General features: G+C 44.0%; 1 protein-coding gene across 1 annotated transcript in view; it reads left to right on the top strand.

The window, feature by feature from the left end:
• The first annotated feature begins 6,684 nt into the window (after positions 1–6,684).
• The window catches only part of ELAPOR2 (endosome-lysosome associated apoptosis and autophagy regulator family member 2), a 152,129-nt gene continuing 143,491 nt past the window's right edge, over positions 6,685–15,322 (top strand). Inside the window, exon 1 of the mRNA XM_032765808.2 lies at positions 6,685–7,174. Within this exon, the coding sequence (XP_032621699.1) occupies positions 6,989–7,174 (186 nt within the window). The 5' untranslated portion in view covers positions 6,685–6,988. The remainder of the gene's footprint in view (positions 7,175–15,322) is intronic.

A 15,322-nucleotide genomic window follows, 5' to 3' on the forward strand; every position in this document is an offset into this window, starting at 1 on the left:
GGCTGCAGGTGTTCTAATTAAAGTAGCTATCTCTACTGCCTTCTAGAAAGATCTTAATTGGCTCCAGGTGCCTTGATTAACCTGGAGCAACTGCCATTTGGTTACCAGAGTACTAGGGATTTGTTTAGCCTGGGGCTAACATACCTATTTCTCAGTACTTTACTGTAGCCATCTGGCCTTGCCCCATCACAGAATGGTCTAGATATACTTGAAGAATCCATCTTAATAAATAAATTAAAGACACAATAAAAACGTTTTCATGGAAATTTCCTGGTGTGTGTGTGTATGTATATATATGTGTATATATCTCTATATCTCTATATATAATATTTTTTTAAAGAAAGAAAACCGACTAAAACGTATTTGGTATTCTTTCCCTCCCCCAAACCAGAGGGAAAGATGTGTACGTATATCTACAATGATACATTTTTCAGTTTCCCACTGTAGGCAGGCACAGTAGAAAGGGGTTAATAGTTTCACTTACAGAATGATGTAGTATCATGCAAGATATTCTCCACCCAGAGGCCTGACTAATCCTCATGATAGTTAACTGTTACCATCTAAACAGAGGTTGGCATCTATTTATTTTTACCTTTCTGCTGGTGTGATTTAATATTAGAGACATGACTGCCTCTTTTACTCTGGTTCTGCTGAATATATGGAGAATCTGCAAACACTTACTTATGTGTTTAACTTTAATGTGAAGATCCATTGACTTCCTTTTGACTACTCCCGTATTTTAAGGTATGCATGTTGGGCATTTGGAGAATTGAGCCCTAAGCCCCTAACTCTTTAAAAGCTGACAAGTTTTGGTATAGATTTTACTAGTGTAGCAACAAAAATACAAAGACGAAACTTTTAAGAGCTTCTTTGTCTTGTATCGCACTAATGGATAGACATTTGAAAGCATTTCCAGGCAAGTTGTTTGTAATATTTCTCCAAGTTGCTCCAGTATAAACTATTACTTAAAACTTGATGGGTTTTTTTGTGCTTTAAAATGGAATAACAGGGCAATTATCTTAACCCAAATTGCATGATTCTTCTCAGCTGCTTCCTTATCCTCTTGTTTAAATCAAGCTATTAGTCAATTAAAAGATTTCAGCTACATGTCTTAATTTATCTAGTATCTGTTTATATTGCACTTTTATTATATTAAGTGCAACCCCCATGCACTAACGCATTGTTAAGGTTGCACAGCATAGCAGCCAAAAGTCAGGAAATGTGAAAGTGAAAGACTCTGCTTGGGTCTGAATGAGCTCTCCCCTGACAGCTAGCTGGGGAGAGGAACAGCTTCAGGACCAGACTGTATTTACACGAACATGCCCACTCTGCCTAGGTATCCAGCAGACAGAGCTGTGTTGCCAAAGTGGTCAACTTTGGCTGGTGTTGGGTTACAAATCGGAAAGTACAGTAACTGAAATATTTCTCTGATGGATTATATTTACTAAGGGACAACCTATCCTAAATGCTTAATTACTGAGGGACAATCTACACTCATTCCTATATTTTCTTTCTACAACCAACTCTCTAATTTTTCATAAGTGATGTACCCGAGTATTCGGCTTCTAATACCTAAACTGTATTGTTAAACTTATTCAACTAAATTTAGGTTATTGCAGATTCTATACTATAAGTATTTTATGACTTTTAAACTGGATTTTGTACTTTGGTATAATCTAAGGTCTATACCCAGATGTACAGCCACTCTTTCCTTAACCTGTGTATTGTATCATTTTAACATTAGCTTTAATAAAACATTTTAAACTTGAATGCAGGGTTAATGAAAGGTTATCTTTATTGTGTGAGTAAAAGGCAGCAGAACTGTACTCAAGCCTGTCCTGACTGAGAGGGGCATCCTCAGTTAGACTGAACTTGCTAAGCAGGGGGCTCAGATGCCAGACCCCTGTGAAAGAGAGAGGGGGTGGGGACAGATGTCCCTGCTGGGAGGTGTGGGCTCTGCTTAAGAGTCCTAGGTATGGTTTAACCTACCCCTCTCTACTGTTCAAAGTTAGAGCTAATTAAGGCTGTATTAGGAGTCTTTTGTTTTGTTAAGTGATCACTACAGCTGAAATCCATTGTTGTGGGACAGCGTTTCTGCCTAGCCTGCTTTAGCAATGACGTTCCCCCACTAAGAACTGAAAATCATGAAGGGCTTGTCTACACTTACATTTTATAGTGCTCTAACTTGCTGGCTGGGGGGGTGTGTGTGAAAAATCTCCCCCCTGAGCGCAGCAAATCTGAGTGCTTTAAAGCGCTAGTGTAGACTGGCTCGGAGCTAATCCCCTCTTGGAGATGGATTACCAGGAGCGCTGGGAGACCTCTCTCCCAGTGCTCACGCACCCTAAGAGCTGGGTGGGACCTCAAGAGACTGACCTGCAGAGGTCATGGTAGAGAAGCAGGTGACAGTAGAAAGTGATAGTGTGCATTGGTGACAGTGGGACACCTGGTGGGGCAGCCAGCAGCTGGCAGCAGAGCAAGCAAGGTGCCTTCTTCCCTCCTCCACCCAGAATGGAAGGTGAAATCACACAGATGGACCTCTGAACTCTGGTTCTTCACTGAACAGGGACAACGACTGGGAGGGGAGTGTGGTGGAGGGAGAAGAGAGTTAAAGGAACTTTTGGTTGTAGAACTCAAGAACCTGAGGCAAAGGACACTGCCCAAGGTACTCTGCATGTTTTGCTCACAGTTTTATGTTTATGAATCTGGCTTGCAGCTTTTTCCCAAATTAATGCCAGGTATCTTCCCTCCTTTCATTAAAAGTTTATTTTCCACACTCAGACTCTGTGCTTGCGAGAGGGGAAGTACTGCCTCTTAGGGGCACCTAGGGGTGGTGTGTAATTTTCCCAGGTTACTGGGTGGGGGCTTGTGGTACTCTGTACCTCAAAGTTGCACCCTGGAATCCCCATATTCATCTCCATTATATGATTGATATATTTCATACAAAGCGTGCCATGTCAGATATATGAAAAGTCATGATCTGCTGAAACTTGTTTTTCTGACAGAATATGTATATCATTAGTGTGTATGAAGGGATTTTGCTGTATAGTTGTTACTGAAATATGCGGTAAGTTTGCTAGTGACAACAAAGGAGATGATCTGCATCCAGGAAGGTGTTAAACAACCATTAATCAGTAGGGGAGTTGTAAACAAGGGATTTACAATACTGCAAGTGGGCTGCCCAAGCATCACACAAGGGGTGGGGGAGGGGATTGCTCAACTCTGTGATGCAAAAAAGCCCACCAAGACACATCTGTGCTAGTGTTTTCCAGGCACATGGATGGAGGGTATAAAATAAGGGACACTGGCATCATAGATTGGTCTTTCTTCTCCCCCGCCTACATTGGAAGCAACAAAAACAGTGGGAAGACAAAGACTTCAACTGAGGAGACTAGTCCCAGGCTTAAAAGGGGAAGCCTATGTATTAAGAACTGTAACATCCAGTGGGGTGAGAAAACTGCTTGATCCAAATACTGCTGAGTGTAATAAGGTTTAAGATTTAGGTTGTGTACTTACCTTTATTTTCTTTGGTAACCATCTCTGACCTTTTTATGCCTCACTTAATATCTATCTTTCTATAGTTAATAAATCTGTTTTATATTTTACCTAAAACAGTGTGTTTTGGTTGAAGTGCTTGGGAAATCTCAGCTCAGTTTACAAAGGCTTGTGTGTGTCCTCGCCACATCAAGGGAGGAGCGGACTGGGTAATAAACTTACATCGGTCAGGCTTTTGACCAGGGCAAGACAGTACAGTTCTGGGGTGCAAGGCTGGGGCTTGGGAGATTTGCTGATGCCTTTTTCTGTGTGTGGGGCTGCACCTGCGGTTGTGCTGAGTGATAACAGCACCTGGAGGGGGTTGCTGCTTGTCATTAGCAAAGCATTGTGAGACAGCCCAGGCTTGAGAGTTAAGAAGGCATAGTGGTATCCCAGTTCCAGGCTGTACCCCAGGAATCCTGTCACAGGGCTTGAGCTGGTTCTGTGCTGTATTGTTGAAAAGGAACCCCTAGATATTGAACCTGGCCCTGGTTGTTGCTGATTCCTGGAAGAGGGTTACAGAAGTTCATGTTGAACCAGCAACCTTAACTCTGCTTTCTTGTGTGTATACATTAGATACATTCTTTGTGATCACGAACTAATTCTCAAATGCAACATTGCTTTCTACAACCTCAGATATATACACGTATCTAGGTTAAGGTGATTACTTTTACAAAAACTGCAGACAAATTATCTTCAGACTTCATTCTTCCAAATAAAGTACAGAATTCCTGTCCTTATATCTGCAGATAAGATTTGAAGGATTTATTGCCTGGGTCATTTCAGCTCATATTCAAATGAAACAGTAAATACTTCAATTTTAAAGACGAAAATAAATTTTGCTTTGAAATATAGAGTGGCAAAAAAGCTGAATTGATATATATTTTTTTCTTGCTAAGAAATTAGCACCTACAATAGGGGATATTTGAGATTTTTTGGCAACATATACTACGCACTTGAGATTAGCATCTAGTCTTTTGTCAGTTGAGTTTTCCCCATTTTTCCTATATGCAAAAATTAAATAATGTAATGAATGATACTAAAGGGTAAGGCACCAGCTGTTTGTGCTGCACTGTGCCTTCCATTTCCAAGAGTTATCACCAGTGCTACCAGTATAATGACTAGTAGGGAGGTCTGCTTGCTGAAATGGCACTCCTGCTGTTGCTGTATTTAGTGACATTCAGTTGTGTCCCCTTGAGCATTCCTGTGAAGGAGTAATCAAGTAGTGGAAGTGAGCCTCAATTTGTGGAGAGCAATCCTGCAAACAAAAAGCTCAAAAACCTTCTTTCCACTGTGTAACCCATCTCAAGAGCAAGAGGTGGAGAAAGATGTGCAGTACTTGCATGTTAATCTTCTTTGCATTAGTATTTGGCTTTCCTGATACAGGGGAGATGTTGAATCCAACAATAGTTGTAGTCTATACATTTTTTGAGAGAATGAGCAATAAGGGATGCAACAGGGCAGTGTTTCTCAAACTTTCTTTTTAAAATTAGGCCTGCTTGAAGTCAATGGGAATTTTGCCATTGACTTAAGTCCTAGCGTGAAATCTTGGTCCTATCTCATGCACACTGAAGCAATAGGAATCTTTGGGCTCTCAAGGGCTAGACTATTACCCTACAATCTGCTCTGGCAGGTGCATGAACTATGCGTGAGCATCATAATTCCTTTCTTGTTCCCCACTTGCTTTGGGGAGTAATAAGATACTTCACCTTTTATGGGGAGTAGTTCTGTCCCCTGTACAACTTGCTAGCTAGTGTAGCTGGAAAGTGTGTGTGTTAGGGCTCCGCTCATTCCCCTTCCCTACCCACTTACTGATTCACAGACACCTGCACACACACAGAGCCTACTGTAGCAGGAAGCAGGAGACATAGCTTTCTGCCCTCCTTTGCACAGGTGAGTAAGGGCTGGGACAATGTCACCCTTAATGAGCAGATGTGTAGAAACAACAGTTGACTGCAAACAAATTCATTCAGATAAATGGAAGGATAAAAAAGAAGGAACTAGAATGTGACAGACATGGTGAGACTGTTGTAGGGAGTGCAGCCCTAACTGGGTCAGTCCCAGGGTAGTAGGGAGACAAGGTGGGTGAGTAATATCTTTTATTGGCCCAACTGCTGTTGGTGAGAGACAAGCTTTAAGCTAACACAGGGAACTTCTTTAGGTGAGACTGTATCACACCTGACTCAGTTTGCTGTCCTATGGGGTGGGTTATTTAAGTGGGTACCTGAAAGTTAAATAAGAGCACTAGACAGGTAGGAGTAGACAAAGACAGGTGAAGAAGCAGCACTTAGGTGGATGACAAGACAGGCAAGATCTGAGGTACTGGTATATAGGTGATGAGTCATGAAAACCAGGTCCTCAGCCACCACCAGTTTGACCCTTCTGGCAAGGGGAGGCAAACACGTTTTTCACTAAATGGAAACAGAACCGAAGTCAGCGTAGAGCATATTTCCCGGGCAGCATCTCAGCCTCCTGTCCTGCCAGCGTGTGTGAAATAAACTCCGGGTCGCTTCCCAGGGCCTAGCTGAGAAAACTCCACGTTGCCTGAACCTCCGCCACCGCAGCAGGGAGGTCCAGGATCCATCTGGACAATGCCCAGCAACCACAGGGCCCTGGCCTCTAGGTGCTTCCCTAATGCAGCTACCGGGAGGAGCCTGTGAGCACTCGGCCTCACCGGCGGGCCCTGCCCAGGAGACTGGCGGCACCAGGGGGAGGCAGCGGGGGGGCCCTCATCTCCCAGGGGGCCGGGCCCAGTCCTGCGCTGGCCGTGGAAGGAGCCCGCTGCCCCGGCTGGGCTGCGGCTGAGAGGGGGTCACCACGCCAGGGACCCCTTTCCCCCGCTGCAGCGCGTTGTTCCCAACCCCCAGGAGGGGCGCACTGCAGCCGGCGAGCGCAGGCTGCGCCCAGGGCCGCTGCAGGCGCGGAGGCTCCGCGCTCCCCGGGGCTGGGGAGCCTTTCCCAGGCACGCGCCTGCGCTGCCTCCTCCTCCTCCTCCCCCGGGCCCCTCCTCTCTCCGCGCGGTGTCGCTCACCGGCTTTGTCAGCCCTGCCCTGGCGGTCCGGGGAGGGAGCAGCCGGGGCGAAGGCTGGGTGGGAGCCGCTGCCATCCGCGCGTACTCCCCGGCAAGCCGGGGCGCTGCTGCCGGCGGGGGCAGCCAGGGAGGGAGGCGGCGAGCCCGAGCGCGGACACTCTCCTGTCCCGGGTGTCGTCTAGAGGGAGCCCGGCAGCTTCCAGCCCTTGCAGTGCGGAGAGCGAGACACCCACTGCGCCCGGCGAGCAAAGAGCCGGGCGGGCTCTGAGCCGCTGCCATCAGCAAGCGGAGGGGCTGCAAACCCGTTGCCGTCAGCAGACAGCAAGGGCGGGGAGTGGGGAGCCCACGGCCATCGCTGTGCGCCGGCGAGCAAGTTGGGGTGCAGAGGAGGAGGGGCGTCCTGCCCTCTCCAGGGAAGAGTCCTGCATGCAGAAGATGCCGCGCATGGCAGCGAAGAAGAGGCGGTTTTGTAGTCCTGGCTGCTTGGTGTTTCCCTGGCGCTCTTGCTTCCCCTCTTGGATTTGCTGCTGGGCTCTAATCTGCTGTCAAGCGGCGCAGACTGGGGATGCTGTTGAGACTTCCTCCAGCGTGCAGCTGCCTCAGTGTCAGGAGGTGAGATTTCCTACCCACCCTGTCTGGCTCAGCAGCCTCCAGCAGGAGTTAGACCCGCTGCTTTCCTTGCAAAGCAGCCACTTCACACTCCTCTTCCCATTGTTACAATACGGGGCACGATGCTCCAGGTTGCAGAGCAGCGAGTGGGTTTATTCCTCCACACCCTGGTAACGATGCCTCTTTAATGTTGTGGAAGAGGAGAAAGAGGCGCAATGTGCTGTCTGCATTGTAATGCTTTTAAACAAGGGAGCCTTTTGATAATGCAGTTACAAAGTCTTCTAAACTGTGCCCTGTGCTCGCTCATAAGTAGTTATAAATGCTGTGGCCTTAACATGATTGTTTTCATTCTGGATCAAGGCACACTAGGTTTTGAGGTCTGGCTGCCTTGCCTGCTTAACTTAGCATCGTTATAAAACAAAATGCTTTGCTGAGTGCTGAGCTCTTTCTTTTTATTTAATGTCTGTGTTAGGCTCTCAAGGACTTTCTGTTCTCCCCTGGCTTGTAGCACTGTTTCACAGGACATCAATCTGTAATAATAGGATGGCAGAGGAAACATGAGGGGGCTCTTGAAATGTCTTGGTTGAAACATTTGTAACCAAACTCAACAGTGAGATGCTTGATTTAAAAAAGCCTCAGAATGAATCCAAAACCACAGAGGCTTCCTCCTAAACAAATGAGATTTGGCAGGTCTTTGGCTATTTATTGTCACTGTGTCAAGTACTTGTGGCAAATCAGCAGAAAAGTAGAAATTATGAAGAGAGAAGAGGTCACTGTCTTTAGCTAATGCTAAATTGGCTGCCTGGAGTTGCAGGGGTAGTTGTGTTCTAGATTGAATATTAATGTAGGGGAAGATACAAATTTTTGTTAACTCGTTATCTTTCACTGCTGCTTTGAGGCAGGAACTGTGGTGACTTTAATTTCTTCTTGAGCAGAGACTAGTGATTTTTCTCCCCCCCCCCCCGCAAGTATGGCAGATAATGCTACTTAAAAAAAAAAGTTGAGTCAGATTGCAAGCCCTTTGGAATAGAGACTTCCTCGGTACATGTTTGTAAGACACAATGTATACCTGTGTGTGCCCCATATGCTGCAAAATATAATTTTGAAAATTTTGGAGGGAGTGGGAGGAAAGAGACATCTCATTTTAGGAGGCTTGCAGTGAATCAGTGTGACAGGTCAGCTGATTTGCATTGTCCAAGGAGAAAAGTTGTGGTTTATCTATAATTAATCTAAATCTGGCAGATATGCCTAAGGCCCAATCCTTCATGTTTTACCATAGCTCAGTCTAAGTTTATGCACCCAGTTCTTTTCCTCTTTAAATCAGTGGCACAGCTCCGATTGTGATTTACTTTAGTCACTGCATGATTAGGCACCATACTTCTGAATCAAAAGATTCAGGCTGTCATTAGAAAGTATTATAGGTTTTTTTTCTTTATGCATGTCAAAAGCAAAGACTTGATAGAGTCATTATCACCGGCTATCCCAAGGGCTTGAAAAGCACGTCTTAATGCACAGACATGCAGTTCATTTTGAAATTTGTGTAGGATCTTTACATCCGCTACAGCCACCATTCTTTTTATTACTCCCCTTCTGTAGGAGAGGAGTAACATTTTTCCAATTTTTGGTCCCCTAAAGCTTCAAGTCCTTGGTCCCTGCTGGAAATATACCCTCACCCATTGTTGTGAGAGTATATATTACAATATCAGTGATTTTTTAAATATAGATAATGGACACCCTGACTTAAAGACTTAAAAAGTTATCCGTAACGCTGTTTTTTTCTAGTGAGGCATCGACTAGTTAAATGAACTGAGTTTAAGAAGAGTGCAGAAGTCAGGAAATCATCCTGCAAGGCACTAGAGCTATGATAGACTAGGGGCCAAAATTACAGCTGGTGTAAACAGGAATAACTACATGTACTAAAACATCCTTGGAATTGTTAAACATTATAGATGGAATTGCTTCACTCAGTGGTGCAGACAACACAGGAATTCTATATTAGCCCTTATCTTAACAAATGAAGAACTGATCATAGAAGTAAAAATGAATCATAACTTAGGTACAAGTGAGCATGATTTGGTCACGTTTATAATATACAACCAGAATAAAGTCCAGACCAGTAATATATATATCTATAAACCAACCTGATTTAGAGGGGAAGCAAAGGTATCTGTAAAAACAAAATCTATCTAATGTATCTTCTCAAATGGAAGAAAGGGGAAATTGATAGTAATGAATGTAAATCACAAGTTAGGAATTGTAGCAAATTGATAAGGGAAGCCAAAATACACAAGGTGAAATCTATGGCAGCAGAGTTAAGGACAATAAGAAGGATATTTTAAAAAATATAGTAGGAACAAAAAGAATCCTGACAATGATGGTGTTCTATTACTAGATGGAAATGATAAAATTATCAATAATAATGCAGAAAAGACAGAAGTGTTCAATAAATATTTCTGTTCTGTATTTGGGGGAAAAACAGATGACGCTGTCTCATGATATGGCTATGATAACATTTTTTCCTCTCCACTAGTATCTTTGGAGGATGTTAAACAGAAGCAACTAAAATTAGACATTTTTAAATCAGCGGATCCAGATAGCTTGCATCCAAGAGTTTTAAATGAACTGGGTGAGGAACTTGTTCGACTGTTCATGTTTATTTTTCAAAAAGTCTTGGAGCACCGGGGAGGTTCCAGAAGACTGGAAGAAAGCTAATGTTGAGACAGTTTTTAAAAAGGGTAAATGGGGTTACCTCAGTAATTATAGGCATGTCAGTCTGACATTAATCGCAGGCAAGAGAATGAAGTGGTTTATGTGGGACTTGATTAATGAAGAATTAAAGGAGGATAATGTGATGAATGCAAATCAATATGGGTTTATGGAAAATAGATCCTGTAAAACTAACCTGATAGCTTTTTTGATGAAGATGTCATTGTTAGGAAACGTTAATTAATATTCATCCTAAATTGACCTCTTCTTAATTTCGTCTCATCTCTCCTTTGCACCAGCCTAAATGATTCTTTCCCTCATAGGTGTTTACATTCAGTGTGGTGCCTCCCCTCTTACTTGTCTTTTAGCTAAGCTCTATATACAGTAGTTGGGGCCAGGTCCTGATCACCACCTACAAGGGATACCACTGACCTCATCAGGAGTGAGGGGGCTCAGCACCTTTGGGGATTCATTTTTATTTTTTTACTGTTCACCTTTCTTCATAAATTAATCTCTTCTGAACCTCTTAAACATTTTGTTGTTATTTTCTGAATTGCTTCCACTTTGTCTTCTGGTCAGGCAAAGCCAGTAAAATATGTGGGCCGCTGATGTGGTGTTAACCTGTGGGTGCTCTGTAGTTTTTGCTGCTTGCTGGAGAATTGTGTAACCCTTCTGCCCCTCTGAGTTGGCAGCCACAAGGGCCGGGTTCAGTATCCAGGGGTTCCATTTCAGTAACACAATGCATAACCGGCTTGAGCCCCCACCCAGTGACCTGGGACACTTACATACCATACCCCCCTGGGCGCCTCTAGGAGGCAATACTTCCCATCTCGCAAGCACAGAGTCTGAGTGTAACATCTTTTTTAATAAAGAAAGGAATCATGCGCATCCCATGGTAAAATACACAATACAGGGTTTATTACAACACCATAAACAAAAACCACCTCCCAGTATGTTTGGCAATGTCCTTTCCCCTTAGGTTTTAGTCCATCCTCCAAGTCCAAGACCCAAAGTCTCTGTCAGTGCCACCCCAGAGTTCAAGAGTTTATCTGTAGAGTTTTATCCCCCCAAGCCTGGGTGGAAATTGGGGTGGGGGTGGGGAAGTCCACACGGTGTTAAGGGGCACCTTACGTGGGCCAGGGGCACACTGCTCTGTCTCTCATGAAGTTCTGTTGCAGCCTTTCACCACGAGCAGCTCCACCACATCAGCTGCACTGCTCCTCCAGCTGCCCCTGCCACTGCTTCACTCTGCTTACTGTTCCATGGGCTGCTTCTATTGCTCTTCTCTGCCAGCTTCTTAATGAGTAGGTCTTCAGACTCCCCGCTAGTTAACACAGCACTCAGTTCAGCTTTTCAGTGATTTCAGCTCTTAATAGGTGAGTCCTGGTGCTGGTTGTACCATTGGTCTACATGAATTCAGCTAGATAGACTCCTAAGGGAATCAAAATTAGCTCTACTTTTTAACAGTGGAGAATGTTGCAATTGGTGTTCTAGCCTCAAAAGAGGCCCATACCACAGACACACCCACACATCCCCAACTCTCTCAGTTCATAGGGTTTTGGAACCCCTGGTCCCTGTTTAGCAAGTACCACCCAACTGAGGTTGAGTCATTTCTCTGTCACAAAGCAGTCCCACAGCTCCCCATTCACACAATCAGGGTGACAAACTTTCTTTTTCTCCTGCCCCAATAACAAAGAAATTGGGGATCCCAGAGCTGTTAAAATCACCATCCCAAGCTGCTGTGGGTTTATGCTAAGTGTGAGGTGGATACCAATGCAAATCTTTCCACACCCTTTGAAATTCTTGGAATTCTTTCCACACTCCCTCAATTCACCATCAGATGTCAGGGTAATGTTCTTCCTGACTCTGCTTACAATTGTGACAGAGAGAGTAGTCCATCGGATAAAGTACAATGAGTGCCAAGGAAACTTCAAAGCTTGCCACTACGGTTCTAGGGCCTGAGCTTGAAATACTCACTCACACAGGTAGTCTAATTGACATGGAAATAAGTTATAGGACCTAATCTTGCAAATCTGACTTGCATGATCAATCCTTATGTGAACAGCTTCACTGAGAGGAAGGATGGTCCAATGGTAAGATACTAACGTAGCACCTGGGTTTAATTCCCTGCTCTGCCACAGACTTGCTGTGTAACATTGGGCAATAGAACTTAGGAACCTAGCTCCTTTTGAGCATTCAGCTCTTAACCCCCATTTTGCAGATAGAGAATTGAGGCAGAGAGGCTAATAGAACTTCCTTACCTCATACTGTGTCATGAGGATAAATACATTAATGATTGTGAAGGACTCAGGTGCTACAGTGATGGGGGCCATATAAGTACCTAAGGTAGACTTATGTTAATGAATCCATTCACATGAGTAGGAAATACACTTGCTACTTACTCATAAGCCTAGGAGCAGGGCCATGGTGGTTATTGCAGAGGCAGGTATCCAGTGAAAGGCAAAATGGGTCCCCAGGACTAGAGCTGATTGGAAACTTTCTGATGAAACTGTTATGTTGGAAAATGCCAATTTGTTGTAATGAAACGTTTAGCTGAATCTGTTACAGATTTGACAAACTCACTGAAACATGCAGGCTTCCATTGGAAATCTGCCAGTGTTTCAGGGTCCACAACTTTGTCAGGGAGCCTTATTCAGTGAATAGCAGCCATGTTTTGGTGTTTCTGAAACAAACATTTCAGATGTCTTCAGTTTTGCCAAGTAACTTTGGTAAATTTTTGCTTTTGTTCTGAATCAGAATGAATGCAAATTCATAAATACTGAAATTCCCAAGTTTTGGCCAGCTCTGCCTAGAACTGCTGACAGAATTTCCGACTCTTGTGATTTTTATTGCAAATCTTGCAGTATTTGGTGATTTGTTTACCCTTAAAGCCCCAGTTTCTGGACTAAAGAGATTGCATGAGACTCTCAGCTTTCATTTGAAATAAAAGTAAGTTGCTCGCCCTCAGAATGAAGGAAAACCTGAAATGACTGCACCCTAAAGGCTCAGCGACCAGAAGGTAAAGGAAGAGAATCCAAAATGTATTTACCCCCTTCCTCTCTGTCTTGAAGAGCATGTGAATCTCATGATTTTTTGAATGCATGAGGTTGGTAATACTGCCACTAGGCAATGAAGGAGGATAAAGATATTGCAAAGATATTAAATGATACCAGCATCAGTTTTCTCCACAGAAGATGTTGGAGAGAGAGCTATCCTAAACCTGTTCTCTTCAGGGAATAAAGATGAGGCAATGTTAGACACTCAAGTATCTAAAGAGGAAATGTTAGAACAAATTGTTAGTTCAGCCAAAAACAAGTTACCAGAACTAGATAATGGTATTCATTAGGTACTCGGATACTATAGCAATGGTACAGCATAAAAGTCTAAATAGAACAGAAAATAGAATGAAGTGGCTGAGCTGCTAACAAAAATGTGCAATCTCATAAAAATAGCCACGGAGCTGAAGGGTAGCAAAAAATGTTACACATATTTAAAATAGGTGCGAAGTATGATGCTGGCAATAAACCAGATAGCCTTTCTGGAGTACCAGGTAAATTTGTAGATATGACAATTAAAGATAATCCTAAAGTTTTGTTTGGCCTTTTGACCCATATCTGCACGCTGAGCTGATGTTTTCCCTGGACTGTCCATAGTGATGCCCCTGTCTTGAAGTTTCTCAGATGGTCATCCTCACACAGATCACACCTTCCTTATAAAGTATATTAATAATGCTACATTTCGCAAAAACACCCAGCCAACCACCAGTCCCCTTCCGCACCTGCAAAACAAAAACCTTTAAATCAGAAATCTATGACATGTACTTTTTCTCAGGCCTTTTCACTCAGGGCTCTCTTCTTCTGGCAGGTTAATATTATTTATTATATGGAGATATACCTATCTCATAGAATTGGAAGGGACCTTGAAAGGTCATCGAGTCCAGTCCCCTGCCTTCACTAGCAGGACCAAGAACCGTCCTGATCAAATGCTGCTTGTTTCTGGTGAGCCGATCTCTAGCTCTGCATTTCCTTAAAGTCAAAGAGGAAAAAAGAAAATAAGATTTCCTGAGCCAGCTACGTTCTTCTCCCCTTACTCACCATGTTCTATCCAAATCTTTAAAAGTGGACAAACCTTCCTTTTAAAGAGAAAATGTGGGTGCCCTATTGATAGTTCTTTTCCACCAAGACTTATGATTAATATATGCCGTTTGAGTGTGATCCAAGGCCCAATGGAGTCAGTGGAAAGACTGTGCTGCCGTGAACTCAGTTAAGCGACACCAGTTCAATGCTGGTGTAGTGAAGTGATGACTCAGCTCTTAGAACTTGACTTTTGTTGACAAGCTTTCTCTCTGCACACCATATTAGTAGATAAGCACCCAGTCCTGGCATTTGCCTGTTTTCAAGTATTCTGATTAGTGAGGCAATAACTACCTCCACCCAAGCTGCTCAAATAATAGCTGGACTGTAGCTAACAATTCATAGTGAACATACTTCCTGATTCAGTGAGAATAAGAGACAAATAGACCAGATTGTCTGCGTCTGTCTCTTAGCATCCATGTCTGGCACTGAATACAGGATTTTTAAAAAATGCATTATCCTATCCAAATATGGGCCACTTTCTTTTCTCTCCTCCGGTTGGGTCATGTATCTAGGGTTGGGGAGATATAAAGGGACTGTGTATTGAAGTCACACTGAATTCTCGATTGGCATGTTTTGCATCTGACCCTGAAAAAGGAAAGAGATACGCTTATTGTGATTTCACGAGGGAAGGAGTTCCACTGCCAGTGTTCAGTCCTTCACCAAGACAAGGCCTCCACGTTGCTTTATGGACTGGAGTTCTTTTTGAGACTTGCAGACCAGCTACAATGTGCAGCTGAATGCTTAGTCCTCTAATCCTGAAATGTCATTCTCCAGGGTCGGATTCCCTTTTACACAGCCAGACCAGTGTAAACTTACCTTAGTGTAAGTGGGAATCAGGCCCAATATCTTTATCCTCCGCTTTGTAGGTATCTGAGTCAACTAGGGTCAACTCTAGTTAAATAGTACCAACCTGCAGGAGGAGTTGCTTGCTTCTTCCTTCTCTGTTGTAATATCAAAAACTGGATTGTGTCAGGAATCAGGGCCTGGTCTACAAAAGGCTGCTTGATTAGCCACACCACCTGACTGGCTGCAGGGGCCAACAGGCTGACCATGGCTTAAAAGCATCAGCAGCTCACTGGCTCCTCAATGCTCATGTCCACTCTGCTTGCTCCTGAATCACCTTGTTCCTGCTTCTCCTGCCTTGCACCCAGCCTGGGCCCTGTCCTGCCCCTGCCTTGACCCCCTTTTGCCTACTACCCTGCTCACTCCAGTGCCTGCCCTCCAGTTTGACCCTTGGTTTCAACTTCTGACTACTGACTCCAACTCTGACCTTAGTCCTTGGGTCCTGATACCTGCTTTGACCACTAGG

This window comes from Chelonoidis abingdonii, chromosome 1, assembly GCF_003597395.2.
Source record: "Chelonoidis abingdonii isolate Lonesome George chromosome 1, CheloAbing_2.0, whole genome shotgun sequence".
In the NCBI taxonomy this organism is placed as follows: Eukaryota; Metazoa; Chordata; order Testudines; family Testudinidae; genus Chelonoidis; species Chelonoidis abingdonii.